Consider the following 23,441-nt stretch of genomic DNA (forward strand, 5'->3'; position numbering starts at 1 on the left):
GATCCTCGGCTATATTTACACAATCCCACCTTTTTTTTTTTAAAGCCAAACGGTCTCCTTTTTCAAAAAAAGTTGTGGGGCACTTTTCATGCTAATGAGCTGGGGTAGCAAATTCTGACTTCAATTAGTGCACTGCACCCTTTATTGTTTATAGCAGGTGACCTACCCACAATACTTTGCAACGCTGCGTTTCCTTCACAAGTTTTCCTATGTGAAAGAGAATTAGCAGTTACCAGCGACCCTGGATCGATAGGGCGATTGGGACGAACGATTAGACCCGTCTTGCTCAATGTTATCTGACAGTTAACTTTGTGGCGAGTACGGTTTGGAAGAACATTGCAGATACACCATGCGAGGTGACTAAGTCTTTAAAAGAGGCGTTGGTTGTGACCGTCGGCAGGTCAGAAAAAAATCGACCGAAACGTCGAGATAATATCTCTCTTGATCAGAGCCACACTTCTCTGTTAACATTTAGTCACTTCCTATGGTGGTGTATCCACAAATATCTCCAAAGCAACTTTTTTTTGTCCTTCGAAGGCAGGATGTTCATCAAATTTCATATCAATATGGTATACCGCTTTTGACTTGAATTAGCTATGTTGCCATATAATATACATCAGCTTTACATTTGAGTTTGGACGGATCTGAAACATTTCAAGTGAGAGTTCCTTGAGTAAAAATGCACTTTTGTAAGGACAAATTTCGCCAAAGCAACATTCTCTGTCCTTCAAAGGCTGGATGTTCATCAAATTTTATATCAATCTGGTATACCGCTCTCGACTTGAATTAGCTATGTTACCATGTAAAATACATCAGCTTTACATTTGAGTTTGGGCGGATCTGAAACATTTAAAGTGAGAGTTACTTGAGTAAAAATGCACTTTTGTAAGGACAAATTTCTCCAAAGTAACATTCTCTGTCCTTCAAAGGCTGGATGTTCATTAAATTTTATATCAATCTGGTATACCGCTATAGACTTGAATTAGTTATGTTACCATGTAAAATACATCAGCTTTACATTTGAGTTTGGGCGGATCTGAAACATTTAAAGTGAGAGTTCCTTGAGTAAAAATGCACTTTTGTAAGGACAAATTTCTCCAAAGTAACATTCTCTGTCCTTCAAAGGCTGGATGTTCATCAAATTTTATATCAATCTGGTATACCGCTATCGACTTGAATTAGCTATGTTACCATGTAAAATACATCAGCTTTACATTTGAGTTTGGGCGGATCTGAAACATTTAAAGTGAGAGTTCCTTGAATAAAAATGCACTTTTGTAAGGACAAATTTCTCCAAAGTAACATTCTCTGTCCTTCAAAGGCTGGATGTTCATTAAATTTTATATCAATGTGGTATACCGCTATCGAGTTGAATACGCTATGTTACTATGTAATCTACATCAGCTTTACATTGGAGTTTGGACGGATCTGAAACATTTCAAGTGAGAGTTCCTTGAGTAAAAATGCACTTTTATAAGGACAAATTTGTCCAAAGTAACATTCTCTGTCCTTCAAAGGCTGGATGTTCATCAAATTTTATATCAATCTGGTATACCGCTCTCGACTTGAATTAGCTATGTTACTATGTAATCTACATCAGCTTTACATTTTAGTTTGGGCGGATCTGAAACATTTCAAGTGAGAGTTCCTTCAGTAAAAGTGCACTTTTATAAGCACAAATTTCTCCAAAGTAACATTCTCTGTCCTAATTCAAAGGCTGGATGTTCATTAAATTTTATATCAATCTGGTATGCCGCTATCGACTTGAATACGCTATGTTACTATGTAATCTACATCAGCTTTACATTTGAGTTTGGGCGGATCTGAAACATTTCAAGTGAGAGTTCCTTGAGTAAAAATGCACTTTTATAAGGACAAATTTCTCCAAAGTAACATTCTCTGTCCTTCAAAGGCTGGATGTTCATTACATTTTATATCAATCTGGAAACCCGCTCTCGACTTGAATTAGTTATGTTACCATGTAATATACATCAGCTTTACATTTGAGTTTGGGCGGATCTGAAACATTTCAAGTGAGAGTTCCTTGAGTAAAAATGCACTTTTATAAGGACAAATGTCTCCAAACTAACATTCTCTGTCCGTCGAAGGCTAGATGTTCATTAAATTTTATATCAATCTGGTTAACCGCCATCGACTTGAATTAGTTATGTTACCATGTAATATACATCAGCTTTACATTTGGGTTTTGGCAGAGTTCCTTGAGTAAAAATGCACTTTTGTAAGGACACATTTCTCCAAAGTAACATTCTCTGTCCTTCAAAGGCTGGATGTTCATTAAATTTTATATCAATCTGGTATACCGCTCTCGACTTGAATTAGCTATGTTACCATGTAATCTACAGCAGCTTTACATTGGAGTTTGGGCGGACCTGAATCATTGAAAGTGAGAGTTCCGTGAGTAAAAATGCACTTTTAGAGGACAAAATGACCATTGCATTCCAATAGCAAAGACACCCAAAGAATTAATGCAGGAAGTTCGATACAAACCATCCTGTTATTTACCATATTGAATACTTTATTCACGCTTCGAAAACCATACAATTCCATTCAATCGCCGAGATATACGCAAGGGTTTTTAAACTCATGACAACTTGTTTGACGTAATTGTCAACTCCGCTAAGGAGATTAATATGTTTTCATCGGATTTGGTTGGTTTGTTGGTTGGTTTGTCTGTTAACAAGATGGACGGATAAGTTAGGGGTGGTCCTTGGTACAAGTACAAAATCGATTAGATTTTGGAAGTGATCCGGATCTGGGTCTGGATCCAGGATTTGTTTTACGAATTCTTCACCATTTATAGGGCTCATACTGACAATAACGGGGAATTGTTAAACCCTTCTGGCGGGGTTTTGCGCGCTCTGAGTGCTTTCTAGTTTTTAAAAATAAATTATATCCTACTCCTCTGTAGTAAGAACCGCGCTTTTGGGTGCTAAAACTCGTTGGTAGTTAAGCATGCATGGTAATTTATTAATTTATCATTTTATTAACTTTAATCTATTAATTTGTGTTATTTGTATTATTAAATTGGCATTGTGTAGTCGAGAATTTCATAACAGAAAATGTAAATAGAAGTTCTCGTGAATGGACGAAAGTGTACAAGCGTCGTCTCATTGTCTGACCTCCCCATGTTATTATTCCGACTCCTGTTGATGTTTTTCCTATATTTTACTGGAGTTCATAATAGCATGGACATAAAGCTGAACCTGACCTAATTGCAAGCGATCGTAATAATATTGTGGCGCTTACATAGCGCTTTACATCAAAGGTTATTACCCCTGTGCATCAGGCCATGAGACCCATTTTTGCAGCAGCTCGAGAGTAGCGCATTCTGGTCTCAACCTTCACAGGTACCTATTTATATTCCTGTGTGGAGAGAGGCAATTGTAGTAAAGTGTCTTGCCTAAGAACACAAGCACCCTGTTCCCCGTCAGGGTTCGAACCCACAGACCACGGCACGTGAGTCGAACAGCGTAAACTTTGGACCATTATTATCAAAATGTATGAAGGAATGAAAGGAACTCCTATACTTGTTTTTTTTTTTAACGCGCCTCCTTTTTTGATATTATCTTCACAGTTTTACCGGAGACGAAACTCCTACTCAACACCTCCATGACATACATGCACGTCGTGTGTGAGGTGCCCATCACGTCCCAATTCCGAATTGGGTTCGTGTCCGTCAGGGGTCAACTACACAGTGACCCTGGCCACGTGCAGCTGCTTCTACCCGGCCACCACAGTGAGTATGCACCAGTCTATTAACTCGTCCCCAGAAATCAGAAACAGAATTATTCAAACAAGTGCAAGTGCGCTCTGGCCGTGTTGCATGAAATCTATCAAAACGATCCCTGCCACAGCTGAAAAAATGCGACGCTGAAAATTGCGACGCCGATGGCACATATGGAACACCATAGTTTTGGAAAATTTTCGGGACCGACAAACAGACCATCCGACCGACCGATCGATCGACCACCAAGTGACATGTAGAAAGTTCCCGCCAGAGCTTAAAAATAGAAAGTTGTTAGAGAAACCCTTGAAATCTCCTGTTGGAACCCATTATGAGAATGATAAATATGCATGCATCATGAAACCCTTTAGGACGATAGAAAATAGTTATCAGGAACCCCTAAGCTGGTAGAAAATAGGTAGTGGCAATTGGTACTCCCTAGAAGGTTAGAAAAAGTGCGAATGGACAATAAGCTATGGCCGTGTTGCAAGAAGTCTTGCATGGTTGTCTTGCATGAAATCGATCAAAATGATCCCTGCTAGAGCTAAAATTGTGATCGATCATATTAATATCCCTGCCAGAGCTTAAAAAATCGACGCCGAAATATGCGACGCCGATGGCACGTATGGAGCACCATAGTTTTGTTCAATTTTCGGGGACAGACAGACAGACAGACAGACAGACCGACCGACCACCAAGTGACATGTAAAAGCTCCTTCCCAGAGCACATTGAGTTGCAGGATGGTTAAAACATCAGACCATTCCTTGCCAAATGATGTTGTCCTATAATGTTTTATATTCAAAGAATCCAATAACTAGAGCGTGAGAACTAGCTTGTGGTAGCATGTACTGCTCGAATGCCACGGGGAATGAGGTATCATCAAAACTGCTTTCGTGCAGTGCAATTAGGTTAAGGGTACAGATCTGTAAATAGGCCCGAAATTGCCTACGCCGGCCAAATCACAATTTGCATGCCCTCAAATTCTCCGGTATATTAGAGCATTTTGAGGGCCGTGAACTCGAGGATTTGAAGAAAACAAAAAAGAAGTGCGGAAGCCGTGCGGAGGACTACTGCGAGCTCCTATTTCTGTGAAATGTGGATGAAATTGAGCCCTAAAATGGCTCTATTTTGCAATGGAGCGTTAAGTGTCCATTTTCAAAATGGCGATGGGCTTCAGTACTGCTTCTAGGGGTGATCATCTTTGGATTGAATTTTCTCCCAAAGTCATTGGTTAACCCCACCAAAAAATAAACGGAAAATGAAAGATAATTAAAATAAGCTTTAGTTTGATGTGTGTCTCAAACACCTTGGAGTTTTTTTTACTAATTTTGGGAAGTTAATATTGAACGGAAAATGAAAGATGAAGAAAATAAGCTTTAATTTGATGTGTGTCTCAAACACCTTGGAGATTTTTTTTTACTAATGTTGGGAAGTGCGAGTAATTATCACTGAGGTCTATGGCAGTCTATTTACTGGTCTGCAACCTCAAACGTTCAGTAACCATGTATAAGAATGATGAGCAGTCTGGATTCCATACAAGTCTAAATTTATAATGCATCACGGCACCAATCATGCATATTACAGTTTGAAACCTTCCTTACTATGTTCAGACAGTCTAACAACAAGGGCATGTTATACTTCCCACAACAGGCATCATAAGAAAGACTTTAAAATCGTCAAGTGTCAATGTGTGTATGCGAAAGACAAATCGGTTGTTTTTGCTTATAGCTAGCCCCGTTTAAGAAGATACATTTCATTTTCTCTTAATTATAGTTGATTTATATCAGAGAAAGTGAGGGACATGCACTGTTTAGAAGCTTTTCAGACGTTAAATTGTCAATTCGTCGGTATACGACCTCGTTTATGTGAACCAAGGGATACTACTCTACAGGTCATTGGAATTTGTTAATGTCATGGGTAGTTGAATGCTCCTTTGCCCTTCACATTAAAGGAAGATACGCTTGCTGCCGTGCTAACATGGGTTAATGTCGAAATTTCTCTGTGCCTAGGATCTTGTTTACATTGCTTCACAAGCACATCCAAGCGTATACAGTCGAGTCTCTTTATAACAAACTCGTTCGGACCTAGCCAAATTGTTTGTTATAGGCCTATCAGAATTTTGTATTAAGAGGAACATCAGTCCCATTCATTGTGCATATAAATGCACAGTCGGGACCAAGGCTTTATGTTTGTTATAACCAGAATTTTGTATTAACGGAGTTTGTACTAACGAGAGTCGACTGTACATGTTTCGGATATCTAGGACGTCCGTCATGACACTAGGAACAACACGTCCTCTCCGCATCGGAACAAACCTTGCTAGTTTAACGACCATAACGGAAAGCCCGTCAATTCTGTACAGAGTACTGATTCCATAACCATCCGCTTCATTGTCAGTTGACCATGATGCTGTATTAACAGACTTCCTTTATGTCCCGTAAAACAATTTATCTCCATTCCAGCACCTTGTTTGTCCTTGCTCTATGGTTTGAGGAGGACAAAGATAACCCCAAAACACATTACATAACCCAGGATGTATTCGCAGACATGTCGGCGTGGTCGTCCCGAGTCCTTTGCTGTGAAAGCGATTAGCTTGAGACAATCAAGGTTACTTCTTTACATAACCTGTGATATTTCTGGAGGTTTTCGGATATGGCTGCGTCCCTATACCACGAGAAAGGAAAAGATGGAAATCTATAAAGAACATGCTGTCTTCCCTCTCGACGCCAGAAGGCATCCTCTGTCATCCACTTGGGGAATGACACGGCCTTGACTCACCTACTCGCTTCCTTACCCTTGTTATTTCTTCGTCTGGCAGTGGGAAGAAATAATAGGTGGTGAGAGGAACCCTGGGCATTGCCACTGTACTGTGAAGGTGAACTTTAAGATAAGAGACGGCATGCTAGGGGTAAGGGGACAAGGGAAGTGTCTTGTCACTTGGTTGAAAGTGCAACACCGTATAGGTCACATCTCAGGTATACTTACAGGTCCTCTTCAGATTGTAGGCCTTCGTAGGTCTAATATCATCAGATATAGATAGTGAAGAGATGGCATGCTCGGGCTGTGATGAAAGGGACAATGGAAATGTCTTGTCACTTGCTTGAAAGTGCAACACCGTGTAGGTCACATCTCAGGCACTTACAGGTCCTCTATAGATTGTAGACCTTTGTGTGTGTCTTTTCATCAGCTATAGTGAAGAGACGGCGATGGGGCATGGTGAAGGGGATAAGGGAAGTGTCTTGTCACTTGCTTGAAAGTGCAACACCGTGTAGGTCACATCTCAGGTACTTACAGGTCCTCTCCAGATTGTAGGCCTTTGTAGGTCTCTTTTCATCAGATATAGTGAAGGGGTCGTTAAAGGGAAGTGTCTTTTTACTTGCCTTAAAATGCAACGTGATAGGTCACATCTCAGGTACTCACATATCACCTTCAGATTGTGGGCCTTCGTAGGTCTCTTTAGAAGGGAACAAGGGAAGTGTCTTGTCACTTGCTTTCAAGTGCAACACTCAATTAGGTCCTTAATACTTACACGTCCTCTTCATATCGTGGGCCTTTGTAGGTCTCTTTCATCAGATCTCTATACTATCACCTGTTATATTACATATTGTGGGTATGTGAGGGTTGTTGTATCAGTTTCACATCTTAATAAAGCCGTGTCCGCACTGGACTTTTTTTTGAAGGAATGCGACGCATAAAGCTTATCCTTATCTATGTTTGTTTGTTTTTGAGCCGTAACGACCATTTTTGGAAGGTAGTTCCCATAACAATCGCGCGCAACGCTCGCCGTTTTTGGCACGGAGCGATTTTCTCGCCATTTTATCGTACAGAGGGCCGTCTGAAAATTCGGCAAAGTCTTGTGTTATTGAGAAAATCCGGAATGAATTTTTTACACAAAATGCACACGTGATCATGTGCCTAACAACTGTCTTGCCGGTGGTAAAAGCGAGAAAGGAACCGGCCGTTTACATGCAAACCGAGGCGGATACCAACGCAATTGGGAGTTCTTGTTCTGAAATTGTTCACCTATGCACACAGTTCCGTGATATATACGGACTGCATGATGTTTTTGGTGTTCTTTATGCTTCTATAACTAATTGCGGGTATATGTTGCTTTCTACTCTAGGATTGCATTGCCCCCATTATGCAAGCTTGTGTATCGTATTCTGGGGCTATTATCCCCTTGTACAGCTCGTCGTGATCATGATCAGAGGGTCCGGGTTCGAATCCAGCTGCTGGTCATTATGTTGTGTGACTTGTGTCCTTGGGCAAACCACTTCACCCCCACTTGCCTCTCTCCAACAAGGAGTAAAAATGGGTACCGGCATTAGATGGGGAGTAACCTGCGATGGACTGGCATCCCATCCAGGGGGGAGTAGAAATATTCTCATTCGTTTCATGCCACTGAAACCGGAGATAAACGCCGGCCTGATGGGCCACAGTGGCTCGCGTCAGACTTTACTTTACTGCAGCTCGTCAAATCTCCAACTGAAATCTTCAATCTGGAATCTTCAACTTATTTTGAGAATGAGATTGCGGAACCATGAATATAAATCGTTTATGTCAAGGTCACACGCTTCAGCTCGTGCGAGAGTCGGGGCCCTTTCCATGGGTTGACGCCGTACGGTGATTCACCCTTGAATGTTTGGATGTTGTTTCCACAAATCTCGGTGGAAAAATATACTTTTGGGAGGAAGTTTCAATTTTCTGTCGAGGTCACAGAAAGTCAGTCTTTTTAAAAACATGCACAGATACATTGCACATCATCTGTATTTTTTTCTCAAAACCTGCCACAATTTATTACAAATTTTCGCGTGGAAGGAACTATTATGGAATTATTGACAGGTAGAAGACGAAAGCAAACAGGTTGGATTACAAATGCACAGGGGAAAGACTAAGTTCATGACAAACTTTGAGACAACAGAAGAAATAGAAATAGAGGGTCATCTGATGAATAAAGTGCAAAGTGGAGAGTTATAAATACCTTGGCCAAACACTGAAGATGGAAGACACCACGAGAGAAGAAGTACAAAGTAGGATCAAGGGAGGATACAGATGTTTTGCAAGGTACAGAGAATTACTAACCAACACGAAAATTCCAATAATATCATTCAGAAGAAGTATTAACAACCAGTGTGTCAAAACGACGATGACTTATGGGGCAGAGACATGGGCAACAACCAAAGAGATGACAACTGACAACAACACAGAGAGCCATGGAAAGGAGAATGCTCAATCTATCATTACGGGACAAAATCAGACATACCTTCATCAGACAAAACAAAGGTCAAAGATATCATAGAGAAGATCAAGGAAATGAAATGGAGATCCGGCAGGGCACTTAGCAAGAAGACAAGACAACAGATGGATCAAGAGACTCACAGAATGGCAACCAAGGACAGGCAGAAGAAGAAGAGGTAGACAAAGGAGATGGAGAGCTGAAATCACCACATACAAGAACACGGCAACATGGAGTAGAATGACAAACAGAAGAGAATGGAAACTGCTTGAGGAAGGCTTCATCCAACAGTGGATGACCACAGCCTGATGATGATGATGATGATGATGACGATGAAAAGGCATACTAAGAACCAACTTCACTTTACATAAATAACATGCGTCCTGACTGTTTAATGAAATCAGCATTTACTTTAAATATGATATCTTTTAATAGTGTCAGACGCTATCGCACCCGAAAAACGTAATGCATTATCCTATCTCAATTTTTCCTTGAACGGATAAATTGTCAGCTATAAATTAACAGGGTGTTAGCGGCCAAGGTGGGAAAGACAAGTTCTGCAATTTGAATTGAAAATAGTGTTTATTTCAATATCATTTGTCAAATTAGTAATTTAAACAAGAGCCCGCGCGTTCTATACTTGTAAGCGGTATGAAATGCATTAATACATTTATTTGAATGCATATACTCCATATTTAACATTGCAAATATTTCGTCACCGACACCACGAAGTAACACTCTACCGTGTTAAAGCATATTTTTTTCGATTTTCAGTTTTTTGGATTTTTAAACATTATTCATTAAGGCCTACCATTGCACGAAGTCTCAAAGCTTCAAGAGCTTTACTTTAATAATTACGCTAAGTATCCATGGCAACTTTTGCGCAAAATTGACAATTTTCGTTTTCACGAAGTAACACTCAAGTTCCATTTTCCATTGCAATGCATGGCGCGCACTCTGCTCATAAGTGAGCAAAAACGTTTTCACGAAGTAACACTCTTCTTGTAACAAGTTGTATGAGCGCGCGCGCGCTGACCTGAAGTTGCACTTTCCTCGTGTTAAATACATTGAAGAGTGTTACTTCGTGAAAACGAAAATTTACAGTTTCGCAGCTTTTTCGGTTTCACGAACTAACACTCATCTTTTTTCTCTTATTTCTTGTTTATTTAATACACAAACGAGTGAAAAACAGCAGATTTAATAAACTTAATTCATCAAGTGTCCACAACGAGAAACCCAACTGAAAATACTCTGTCGTTTTGACGCAAAGTGTCGTTTTAGAAGGCGTTCAACTTTAGTTGCCGTTTTCTCCGATTGCTAGTTTTTACTGGTATGTAGATGGGTGTTACTTCGTGGTGTCGGTGACGATTTACTTAAACTTGGTTTTGTAAAAAGCCACAGGACCATTGGTCTATTTCGGTCAGAGAAAGCACTAGCCCGGCATTAAATCACTTAGAACGGTATAGTGGGTGCACCGTATACCTAAAGCACTGAATGTGGGCTTCGCTGCATGCAACACATCCAGTTTAACGGGAATGTACATCATTGGCTTTTGCTGTAATTTTTAGAAATGAACTATTTGAGGGGTTGGTATAATAGATCAAATATTGTTACACTGACATGTTTGAAGTTTTTTTTTCTTTCGAAAATGCTGGAAAAACCAAGAAAAACTAAAATGTTCAAGTAGTCTGGTTCCTCGACTCCACTAAAGATAAAATGGATCAATTTATAGATGCCGGAAAATTGTAAGGTAATGGAACCAGTCTAGCTGGCCTGCACCCGTTCATGAACATGTAACCAATAGCAAACAAAATGTGGACTGAAAAAAGTGTAAAGTTGGAGCAGTAGTTGAAAAATAGTTAAGTTTTTCCAACGGTGGTCGGCCGACCACCATTGGAAATGTATACAAAAATACCATTTTCTTGAAAATAACTTCACACCAGGTGCCATAATTTTACAGGATGCTTTAGACTGTCATTTGCCAACATCCTAGTAAGGTATTTCGTAAAAACTTGGTAGTTTTATTTTTTCGATGTTTGCAAATGTTGTATATTCCCTTTAAACTTGATTTTTTGAACATGGGGTTGCCTTTCCTTTCTGTAGGGGCCTATTTGTTTTGGGTGCACTGTATCCTCATCATAAGGTAGTTGTTTAGATTTGCGTTAGACTTTCTTTCCAGTACCTCGCCGGGGGAGGGGGAGGAGGGGTGGAGTGGGGGTGGTTCAGCCACTGCTCGTTGTTTTGGTCACCAGGATTCCCCTGGCCCCGTACTTGCCCCCCGTTTCATAACACGAGCAGTTAGTCAGCCCCGATACTAAAGACGGTAGTTCCGGCTCTGGAAACTGTTAGTGAAAGCCGCAGGTTATTGCTGCAGGCTTGCCCTGTGCGATGATTCAGGCCATAGGCCTATCATAGGCAAAACGACCCGTTAAAAAAAAATACACAGGCCGTGTTATGATCGCGCTGCCCAGTGACCGTACTTGCTGTTAGCGCATCCTGGGAATTCGTCATAGGCCTTTGCAATAGGCCTACTGGGTACCCTGGGCGGAATTAGGGGAAAAAACAACTTGTTTGTTTGCAGATCAGTGGCTACATATGTTTACCGATTTTTTTATCTGCTAGTTTATGTTGAATGCAGTGTCAACACCCCCTAATTTCCAAAGAGTGGACCAGACGGTTTAGAGTGAAAAGTATTACATCATTAGACTGAAATACTATAGGGGGGAGGGAATGTTAATTCATTGGAAACTTGAGCGGGAGCTCAATCTTCTTGATTTTCTGGTAATGAAACCAATGATTACTCAAATGTGCTTTATATAGGCCTGTAGCTCGAAAGCCAGAAGAAACCTGAAAGATACATTGCCAAATTGGTATACACATTCCCGAGTTGTAGAAAACAGTGAGAAGAAATTACAGTTTTAGAGGTGGGAGAAAAAAAACTCAGAAGAATATTCTGGGGAAAAACCCTCGAAATCAATTAGAGACTAAAAACCCAATCCACATTGACCAAGGCAGGCATCGAACTTGCTGCAGCGGTAGAAGGCGAGGAAAGAACCCCTGTGCCAACCTGACTCCCCTATACTTCAATCGTTGGGAGTGTATCTTGATTCGAACAGAGTGAATTTTGACTCTTTGGTAATATAAAGAAAGCAAGCATGACACCCCCCCCCCGCGGAAATGTCCGTCTATACCTTACAGGTACACGTACCGGTACTATGAGCGTCGCGAGGGGGGGGGGGGGGCTTCCCCCCCCCCCGCCCCCGGAAGAGGTGGGAAGCCATAGTACCTTCACCCTTACAGAACGAAGTCAAATGAAGTCAGACTTGTCTTGAAAAAACAGTTGAATTGTCAGCTGGTCGCAAATGATATTGCAAGACTTGATGGGTACAGGCTATATACTCTTTGAATGACAAAATTTGCATCTAGGTTGACAGGTGACAGTTGTGTGATTGGGTTCGCGCCAATTGGTAAAGAAAGACATCAGTTGAAATATGATCAGATAGACACTACCGTTACGGTTGACGAGATTGGCGTCACTGAGTCACTGACTATGAAATATTAACCACGGGACGTGTTAAAGATATCCAGATCTTCTACTTAGGGAGTACACTTGCTGTACATGTATTTTCTATCATGGCCATTTTCTATCGTGAACCAAGAGTCAATACTATTCAAACGCCGCTTTGTATTCATAAGCTGACAAATTTTGTAATGCCAGCTCGCTCCACAAATATATCATGTCAAACACACAAAAACGATATTCGCCCATGTTTTAGAACAGCACTGCATTTCCATTTACTATATTTATTCGTTCCCCCCCCCCCCCCATAAAGTATCAGAAACGGGAAGTGATAATAGTCTAGCCCCGATATCATAATCTTTCCCAACTACATGTATATAATATAGGTGTACATTCTGAAAGGGCCCATGCACTGTTAATTTTGTTTTAAATGCAATCATAGAAAACGCACCTCTGTGTCCCATTTAAGCTCATTTTCAATTTGTTTTTTGCCAATTTGAAGGGTATTTTGGTGCCTTTTTAATGCTTATACAAATGTCCATATTCATGAGCAAAACTGTGTTGTCATTCCGGGCAGAAACCTCAATGTTACAGCTATTTCAGCACCAACATTTGCCAGAATTTTGGATATTTTGCTGTCGTAATTGTGTTTTTTTCCTTTGATGATTTGCTGCTGTTTCAGGACATGACAGTATAAAGCCAATGAACAAAGTTTTTTCACAAATATTTTCAATAAGCAACTTTTCGGGTTCATAATTTGAACCAAAAGCCCCAAACTGAACAGTGTCTGCCTGAAATGACATCACAGCAACAGCGCCCTCAGTTGTCCTGATAAGCATGGGAAATGTTTAAATCTCTAAAGAAGTGCACCTTTCAATAAAATTAACCAAAAAGGGATGTCAAATGGTGTTCATACATTTACAAGGAGTAGAAAGTTGCACAAAATATGGTCCTAAGAAAAAAAAATCACTTCATGCACCTTTTAATATGTTATCAGTTGAACTCAAAATCATGGCAGCGTCGCTGCCGCGCGCACTTAAACTCAAACAAATTCTGTCATCATGTGTGATCATTTTTGTTGTTCATTTCCAATTGCATAATTACATAATAACTGAGGAATGTTAAATTTCCTTTGTTAATCTGTTGCCCCTCTGCACAGATAATTATGCCATCAAGTAGAAACACGGCGACGTTGTGCCGCGTGTAAAATCGAAACAAAATATTTCATCATGTTGGATCGTTTGTTTTTAATTTCTAGTTACATAATTGCATAATCATCGAGGAGTATTATTATTTCCCATGCTAATATGTTGCTGCTCTGCACACAATAATGTCATTAAGTAGGAACAAGCATGGAAACGTTAGTGCCGCGTCTAATACAAATGGGGAAAATCTTTCATCGAGTTAAAAAATCATATGTTTTCATTTCCCAATGCCTTTCTGCGAAAAACAGAGTTGCCTCCGATTCCAGTCGTCACACAGCGCCTCTTGACACCGTCCACGGCCCGCTTGGAGCTGAGCCCGGCACCAGACCGGTTGGACTTCGACAGGTATCAGATGACCGTGAACCGGACCGGTGTGCTCCTGTCCATGCCACTCAACAAGGACGCGACGGGGTACATGGTGGACGATCTAACGCCTGGCGAGGAGGCTACAGTGCGGATCATCACCGTACGCAACGGCATCAAGAGTGATCCGTTAGTGATCCGGGTTCCGGATCCGCAAGTCACAAGTAAGTTAACGTAAGACGTAGATCCCTATTAAGAATGTGTAAGATTCCGGGTGCGGTGACCGTAATTAAGGCGATGGCACAATTCTGATAGGTGCACTTCAAAAATCTGCTAGATTTAACAAAAATCTGCTAAATCACCTATTAGTACACGAAATACATTATAACCACTTTAGGGCCTATACTCGCATGCAGATGTTATAACAATTCCTTCAACAAAACAAAAATCATAAAATTTACGTGAACAAAATTTAAAAAAAAAACGTGTCTAGCCTGGCTTGCAATGGTCTAAAGTACTTTACTGTGTACCAATTCACGTCAGGGAACCTCAAATTGAAGCTTTTTCTAATCAGCTATATATTTGAAATCTACCATATTTTTTTGGTCAAATAACCAATTTTTTACAATCTTCTGGTAGAAATCTGCTAAAAAATCATTCTGCTAAATTTTCTGTTTAAGGCCAAAAAAAAAAATAAGTCGGTCTCTGGTCAGCGCGCGCGTCGATTTTAATCATGCGCGTCGATCTTTTTTTTTTCCAAAATGTTCCGCGGTAGCTCCAACAGCGCCCTCTATTTCCGCCCCTCAATTTGTTTTACCAAAGAGCACCAAAGAATGGGAAATTGCACCAAGGCAAATGATCGAAAGCACCAAGGCAAACTATAGAGGACACCAATGTACATGAGGACACCGAAAAAGCAAAATAGTACCCCACCTTGTCTGTACAATCCAAGCTTGAAGAAAAAAAAAATCAAAAAAAAAAAAAGCCGCATCGCCGCGTCAATTCCGGAACTTTGGTCTGACCAGAGACCGAATATTTTTTTTGGGGGGGGGGCCTAACTCGGATTTTTTTCCGAAATATCTTGTCAAATTTAGCCGAAATTTGGCTAAAACGGTCACCCTGGTAAGATTCCCAAATTAGTCACTGCCATGTACTTGGCTTTTCCGTTTTTGCTTAAACGTTACCAGAATTCCCCGGGAGCGATGGAGTACAGGCCTAGTTATGTATTTTCACAGGAATATGGGTAATGGATTGAAAAACACCGCAACCTTGACTTGTCCATTAATCCTCAGACTTCCCATGCAATTGCAATAACACATATAGATTCTTGAAACTGTCACTTCGAGCGGGCAAAATGAACTCCGTAACTAGCCGCCATGCATATTTTCGTTTAAACGGTCTTCATTCTGAACTGTACCCAACAAGAGCGTAAATCCCAGGGATGGGGGTACCCCCCCCCCCAAAAAAAAAATGACCGAGGTGAGCCATTGGATCATCTCCCCAGAAATTTGTGCTTAACAAAGAAAATGAAATCCTAATGGCCGCCACTCAAAAATTAACCCTTAAATTGGAATATTAAGCAACAGTTGTGTTGAAATTGGAGCCCAAAGTTTCTCTCTTTTGCAACGGAGTGCAGGGATGTCCCCTGTGTCCCTTTAACAGTAGGCTACTGAGTGAAAATACTTTTTTGTGCAAAAACGAACCAGACTTTTTCCTTCCAGCCTCGCTTGATTTGAATGTGGAAAATCACTATGGCCGTAACATGATAATGGTTTATGACCTATATAATCATTTGCAACGCCTGGGAACTTTTCAGGATCTGTTCAGTCGTAAAGTAGGCATACGAAGCCACAAACTCAAGAACATTACAGTGTATATGGCTCCTTCCAGTTGGTTTTGAAAGAGCTGCTTTTTGAACGGATTCTAATAGTTTTTCATGCAATCTGTAACGATTTGAGCTGGCCTATAGTTAATTGGCAATGCAATTGTAGCCTCGTTCTCGTTCAAATATGGCCGCCCCTTGCAGATAGTAAACTCCCATCAGTCCCCTGAGTGTTATCATGGCTAATTTTACGCACAAATCCCATTGAATTTTTAAAGTCCGCATCGTCATATAATCACTCGAAACCATTTCATAATATTGCAATATGTCTTACGTGTGGTGCCCGGAGACAACTTTGTCCTGCTAGCCTCGCCTTAGGTTAGGATTAAAAAACGCCCATTGAGACACAGATTCATACGATTTTAATGAAGTTGAATACAATTAGTCATGCTCCGGTGGTATCGACCGAACAAAATACTCCCAAAGGCGTTCAGTGACTAATATAAACAATGGACCCTCATAATATTCAATCACACACACAAAAAACTGACCTGGCAGAATTGGGGACAGGTTCCATCCGGTATAATAAAATCAAATTCGTCCCATGGGCTTCTATGTCTGGGGGCTATTGTAAACTAATATCATTCCCTATCTGTGAAAGAAACAAACGTAGTTCATATTATTGGCGTAAGTTTTTAAAAGGATGCCCACATCTGGTCGATGTCTAATTTAAAAGCATGACGAGGATCATTTACCTTTCGTGCATTTTGTTCGTTTCCAATAATAACACCACTCAATATCCAAAGGAGAATGTTCAAAACCTTACCAGTCCCGTTGAAGTTTCAACTCGGTGAATATTACATTTTTTTCGAGAAAACACTGAATAACACACTCAACCTTTTTATCCTGAAACACGATTTCTTCTATAAAAGCACTCTTTTTCACTTCAAAAAATCAGTCATTTCATTGACTGACCGTTGGAAATCACCTACATTTCTTAATTTTGTTTCAAAATGACAGTAAGTCAGACGGAATCTACGGGGTGTTTATATTGTGTACCAGTACGATCTTTAAAGTTGGTATACACACGTGGTTTTTTTTTCTTTCAAAAATTCGATTTTCTTTTCAGAACGAAATTTAAAGGGAACAATTAATGTCCCGTAACACATAAACGTGCTTGTTTTTGCAGGCCTTTGTGCAGTTTTTAAAAAGCGGTTTAAATGGCGCGCTTCAGAAATTGCTAACAATATTCAGAACGAATTAGCAGCGTCCCGCTCTTAATTCAAAAGTTGAAATTACTTAATTGATTACTTGTCATGGGCCATATTTTTGTCATTTTTTTCGTGCGATGTCTCATTGGAAAGCTCATAACTAATGTAATGCTAGAAAATTATCAACTCAATTTAAAAAAATCTATTTTTCAAGATGCCACACCTTAAAAGCCCGTTTACACCAACTTTAGTCCACTCCATAGGACGATTTTTGATTATAATTTAGCAGGTTGCTTTTAGGATAAATGCAAATGATGCTATATGCCTTTAATGCTAGTTTGATGATGTCGAAGTCCAAAATCTTCTGTATATTTTCGTGATCATAAGTCAAGCGCCATCATCGCCAAGATGCCCGGCAGTCAATTTTGTTGGGGTGACGTGCACAGCTTTGACTCGTATCGTAGTTATTTTCTGTAACCAAGCTAAGCAGTTTTGCCCTAATCAGAAATAAATGGATTCCCTTGTAATACAAAATATCAATCTAAAATCGCAGATCAATTTAATGTTGAACAAACGGAAAAAATGACTTGAGTGGGCTTTGAACAATACCAGAGTCTTTTACATGTACAGCCTGTTTTAAAAAAAAATGGTACAATCAGAAAAAAAATTGGTTAAATATGAAATTTCATAATAAGTCATTCTTACTTGGCATAATATTAAAGAACAAAGACTGGGCTTTCCAATAGTGTTTGTTTGATCATATTTGCTTTGCTTTTGTCAATTCAGAGATATAATCAATTTAGTGCGATACACCAACATCGATTTTGTGCCACTTTTATGCATGGGCAGAGTTGTTTCGAGTACTGTGCCATGCTGTCTTGAAGCTCACAAAAGATTGCAACTTGGCAAAAGAAACAAACTCGATTTTGGTGTTCCGCAGTAAACTGGAGTTATCTCTGGATTGACAAAAGCAAATGAGATGAAACAAAAAGTATTGGAAAGCCTGGTCTTTTTTCTTTAATGTGATGCTCAAAACGACTTACTTATGTTGAGATTTAATATTGAAAATATTTTTTTTTTGACAGGCTGTATAATGCACGGTACTCAAGGCGCTGGAAAATATGTCTATTATTATGGACAGGTATATGAAGTTTATGAGAAATATGAGACCCATTGTGTAGCACCTTATAATTATAGAAGGTGCTGCGGCGCATATTACAGCCACTGCCAGAAACACCGGGGCAAACCGCTTCTCTAAGCGATAAGTGTTACTTGGTTCTTTAACCTGCATTACACAACACACGGGACCTACGGCTGTACGTCCCATCCGAAGAACGAAGCAATAATGGTACAGTGCCTTGCTCAAGAGCGCAAGCACCATGTTCCCACGGTCAGGATTCGAACCCATGCACCACGGCACACGAGTCGAACACCGTAACCATTGGACCACAGCACCCCAACCTTCGTCTTCCAAATCATTGCACTGTGTTATCGAACTTTATGGTGGCCTCTCATTTATTTTGTCACAATATTTGTGAAAGGTGCTAGTCTATATAGCACCTTTAACTAGTCTATATAGCACCTTTAATACCCAAAAGACCAAGCTAGCAACCTTGTAGCTTTGCTGCCTATCTGCGTATAATGTATGGTAAAAACAAATGGGACACGTCAAGTGCAACTGACGGTCGGTGTTGTACTCGAGCCGAACACATGGAGAACTTGTGAAGGTTTTTTGATGGACTCGATTAACAAGACTGCAGATGGTTAACATTTTCTTTCACTCGGCCCATCCCAGAGCCAAGTTCGCCAACGTTCCTAAGGAGGCTCAACCTGGACGGCTCCTCCATCCTGCTCAACTGGGGCACGCCCTCCCCTCCCTTTGACCACTACTACCTGGACGTCCGGCGGGACAACGCCCGTTCGGCCTCCGACCAGACCCAGTGGTCGGTCCGCCTGAACAAGACCACCACCAATTTTCTCCTCTCGGACCGGAAGCGGCGGGAGCGGTACAAGTTCACCCTGTACTCGGTGCTGGGCGACTACGAGGCGTTCAGTAACGGGGTGGAATCCCACGCGGCCCCCAGGGGTAAGTTGAAGAGAGGCTTGGCCTGCGGCCAAGAAAGATTCCAACTCAGAAATTAATAATATCTTATCCGTTTCATTATACGGCCTAATGAATTATTGTGGCAAATGATTTCTGACTTACACAGCTCCAACCCAGTCTGGCGTCAGACTCGGCGCAGTCACCCTGCACGCCATCCAGGTAGCCTGGGAGCCGGTCCTGAATGCCAGCGAGTACCGGCTCAGCCTGGTCAGCGACTCCGGCGAGTCTCGCTCCGTGAGCGTACCCGTTGTCGACGGGGCGGTGGCGCCCAGGGTGCTGGAGCAGGTCTTCCTGGGCCTGGAGGAAGCGATGGGCTACTGGGTGGTCCTGGACGCGGTGATTGCTGGGAAGGCAATGGCCGTCGGCTGGCTGCAGACTCAAACAGGTGAGTTGCCATGGAAACAAGAAAAGGCCCAAATACCAATCGTGTTATAAAAATTGGCGGGAGAGTTACATAAAGATGCACCCCAAATTTTGTATTACCCTTTCTTTGCCCCTTTAGGGGCCCATAAAATTGTTGACTCCGAGCACGATTAACCAATGTAATCCAGAAGTAGTGTTTTAGTTCAGATTTTTCCGAGACCATTCCAGACCTCTTGCTTTCGATCAATTACATACATTTTATGGACAAGTAAGTAAAAAACTATAATTATATATAAAGTATTAATTTTCATTATGTATTTGTTGAGGGGATAGATAGAAAGATATTTAGTATATTGGTTTTTTTACACTCGTAAAAATTACAATTGTAAAAATACTTTACAATTACAAAATTAATTTACATCAATATTAAACATTAAAAAACAACTTATCGAACATGAAAGCTACATTAAAACATTATGCATGCACATTGAAATTACCCCAACCATCAAACAATTACATTCTACATTCAAATGTTACCAGCAATGTTGAGCCAACATTCATTGCCGGGATAAGGTTTTTTGTTTTTCGGATCCAAAACCTTAAACGGGATGTGCTCGAGATCTTTTGAGACTTTTTAGAAATCCATTGGCCCTATGTTGAATGATAATCTTAAGTCCCACTTTGTCGGCGAAATAACCAACTGATTGAATTGAAATGCGTCTTTGTTGTCTTAAATGAAATCCGATGTTCCATTGTAGGATCGTTTGTGTAAGGTCTTGGAAAACGGGTTTTGAAGTCTAGAAGTTTGAAATCGCTTTCAGTTCAAGACAAGCCACATCAATATTGGGATTTGCGAACTCTTCCTGTTACTATAGGCAGTACTGATCGTGCTGCTTCCTTCTTACAAATCCGCAGTCCTTGTGGTAAAGCGAAACTACCAAATTGAAATTGAACTCCGTAAGACATAAATAACTAAGATCCGTGAGTGCTGATCCCGTCAGTCGTGTGGAATTATCTGCCAAAACCCTCATCTTCACATTTTGGTTTCAGGGATTTGTTTCGAGGAGGAAAAGGGCGGATCCAGAGCCCCCCCCCCCCCCAAAAAAAAATGTTCCCACAAATAGTGGGTCCAAACAATTACGGCGTGGGGTTCAGGGCCCGCTTAAGGGCCCCGAATTCTTTTTTGGATTCTAGATGCTCTGTGGTGCGATCCATGGCCTCAACCCCTATGACTTTCATTTAATTTCAGTCACGCATCACTACACATGTCAATTGTCAATTGATCACAACAGCATTTTGGACACTGTGACCAAGTTCCTTGCCTTAATGACTTTCAGTGCGGTGTTATGTAAGCTGTGTAAAATCCTTCATGTTGTGAAAAAAAAGGCTGACGTCATTTGGGATTAGAATCATTTGCCCTTGAGCATTAATCTGAGGTCTTGCCATGAAGACAGGCAAATGATTCCAATCCCAACTGCAGCCCTTTTCACAACATGAAGGCTTTGACACTGAAATTGAGTAAGGCTTGGAACTTGGTCACAGTGTCCAAAATGTTGTTGTGATCAATTGACTATAAATGTTGGGTAGTGATGCGCGACTAAAATTAAATGAAACTCATAGGTGTTGAGGCCAAGGCTTAGGAGTATCTGCACAACCAAACATTTTCAAAATTGACCTCATGGTTTCGTAGTTATTTCAAAAATAGTCAGACGGACACTTTTTGGGGGGACATATTGTAGTCCACTGTTTGAAACCAGACCACATAATTATGTGCGGTTGCTTTGCTGGTTACCAACAGCCGCGCACACCATAATGCACAACATGCAGGGAGCCAGGACCACGACGTTTTGGTATTATACATTTTGACCAGCGTTTAATTGACTGGGGACGTTCGGACGTTGACATTAGTGCGCAGGCGTAAGATACGTCACAAATCAACCACCAGTCGACTAGCAGTCCTCGCCCGAGCTTACTCAAGGTTGCAAGCGATACGAGACAGCTGATAAAGCTGAGACGAATTCAATTGGAAGATTACGGGGAAATAGCACCCTGTCCCTTTTATTTGGCCTACAAGAATATGACGAGTTTAATTTTGATCCCCTAAACTGTAAAGAGCCTGAATTAAAGCACTGTAAATGCCGGAGATTTTCACTGTTTCCACTTTTGAAGTTTTTTTTTCTCCTTGGCAACACAGTGATTCATCAAAAATTCCTGTCAGAATTTTTGAGACACGGCTTCCGGTGTGATAGAATCGGATTATGAGATCCCACCCCAGAGATATCCATTGTCACTTACGATATGATGAAATGATTGTCTGATAATTATTATAGCAAATGTGGCGGGGGTGGTTAATATGTGGGCCGGGGTCTGCACCTAAGGACAAGGTCGAGTGGTACTTTGACCATCGGCAACATAATATCCAATGAAGTGACATTTGTTTGTTTGTTGTTATATTAGTCAACTTTTTTATTGCTTGATATTATAGTAAATGTCGGGATTGGGGTGGTTTATCTGGGTCGGGGTCAGTGCCTATAAGGGCAAGGTCGAGTGGTTTGACCATCGGCAACAGAATTTCCAAGGGAGTGCTATTTGTTTGCAATTGAGTGACAACCGTTCATTGTCGAGCGATTCCGTTGCCATGTTTTGTTGTAACTAGTCATTCGTTTAGTCTTGTTTTTGTTAAAGCCACGTAAGATTCTTTGCAATTACCCGGTAAAGTACCTACCGGTTTAATGACAAAAAACCTCGAAGTGAAGAAAGGACTGGCCTCAAATCTGTGTTGTAGTCGATTCCCTGCAAGTCCATCGCAAGTCCATCGCAAGCCCATCGCAAGTCCTTCAGTCTGAAGTCAAGTCCCTATAGCTATTCAAATGAACTGTTACAAAGCATTCCTTTGTCGTTGTTCATCCCGTTACTTGTGACCAAGGTGGATCCGGGGGGTGGGGGGTGTCAAAGGGGGCCATGCCCCCCCCCCAAAAAAAAAGAACCCATATTTTTTTTAAGTGACGTCGCAATTAAGACAGGCACTGCGTACACCTCCATCTTTTCCTCCAAAATAGACATTGGTTAAAGTGTCCAGAAATTGCCTCAGATCGCACCATAGAGGATCTAGAATCCAAAACAAATTCGGGTTCCATTAAGCGGGCCCCAAACCACACGCCGCAATTGTTTTGACCCACTTTTGGAGGAACCAAAATTGTTTGCCCCCCCCCCCCAACCCCTATATTGCGTTCAGGATCCGCCCTTGCTTGTGACTGGACTATAGGACTTGTGACTGGACTTGTGACTGGACTTGTGACTGGACTTAAGATAGACTGGACTTCAACACTGCCTCAAATACCCTAAAAAGTATATTCGGCCTGAAGTATCGTTGTATATCTAACGTTGAAGGGGGTTTGAATAAAGGGTTACCGCTGGCACACTTTTTAACGTGCAACGAACTCCAGTTACGAGACCCAATGAAATGATTCTCTGATATTATAGTAAATGTCGCGGGGGTGGTTAATATGTGGGCCGGGGTCAGCACCTAAGGACAAGGTCGAGCGGTACTTTGACCATCGGCAACAGAATATCCAAGGAAGTGAGATTTGTTTGCAATTGAATGACAACAGTTCATTGATGATCGATTCCGTTGCAATATTTTGTTGTTATATTAGTCAACTTTTTTATTGCTTGATTTTATAGTAAATGTCGGGGTTGGGGTGGTTTATCTGGGTCGGGGTCAGTGCCTATAAGGGCAAGTTCGAGTGGTTTGACCATCGGCAACAGAATTTCCAAGGGAGTGCTATTTGTTTGCAATTGAGTGACAACCGTTCATTGTCGAGCGATTCCGTTGCCATGTTTTGTTGTAACTAGTCATTCGTTTAGTCTTGTTTTTGTTAAAGCAACGTAAGATTCTTTGCAATTACCCGGTAAAGTACCTACCGGTTTA

General features: G+C 41.1%; 1 protein-coding gene across 1 annotated transcript in view; it reads left to right on the forward strand.

Annotated features, from left to right (window-relative positions):
• Positions 1 to 23,441, forward strand: part of LOC119721587 — a 97,266-nt gene that overhangs the window by 42,295 nt on the left and 31,530 nt on the right. The window contains exons 6-9 of the mRNA XM_038191666.1: positions 3,596 to 3,757; positions 13,956 to 14,234; positions 18,839 to 19,129; positions 19,254 to 19,532. Coding sequence (XP_038047594.1) covers positions 3,596 to 3,757; positions 13,956 to 14,234; positions 18,839 to 19,129; positions 19,254 to 19,532 — 1,011 coding nt within the window. The remainder of the gene's footprint in view (positions 1 to 3,595; positions 3,758 to 13,955; positions 14,235 to 18,838; positions 19,130 to 19,253; positions 19,533 to 23,441) is intronic.

The sequence above is a fragment of the Patiria miniata genome, unplaced genomic scaffold (genome assembly GCF_015706575.1).
Source record: "Patiria miniata isolate m_02_andy unplaced genomic scaffold, ASM1570657v1 HiC_scaffold_13, whole genome shotgun sequence".
Classification (NCBI taxonomy): domain Eukaryota; kingdom Metazoa; phylum Echinodermata; class Asteroidea; order Valvatida; family Asterinidae; genus Patiria; species Patiria miniata.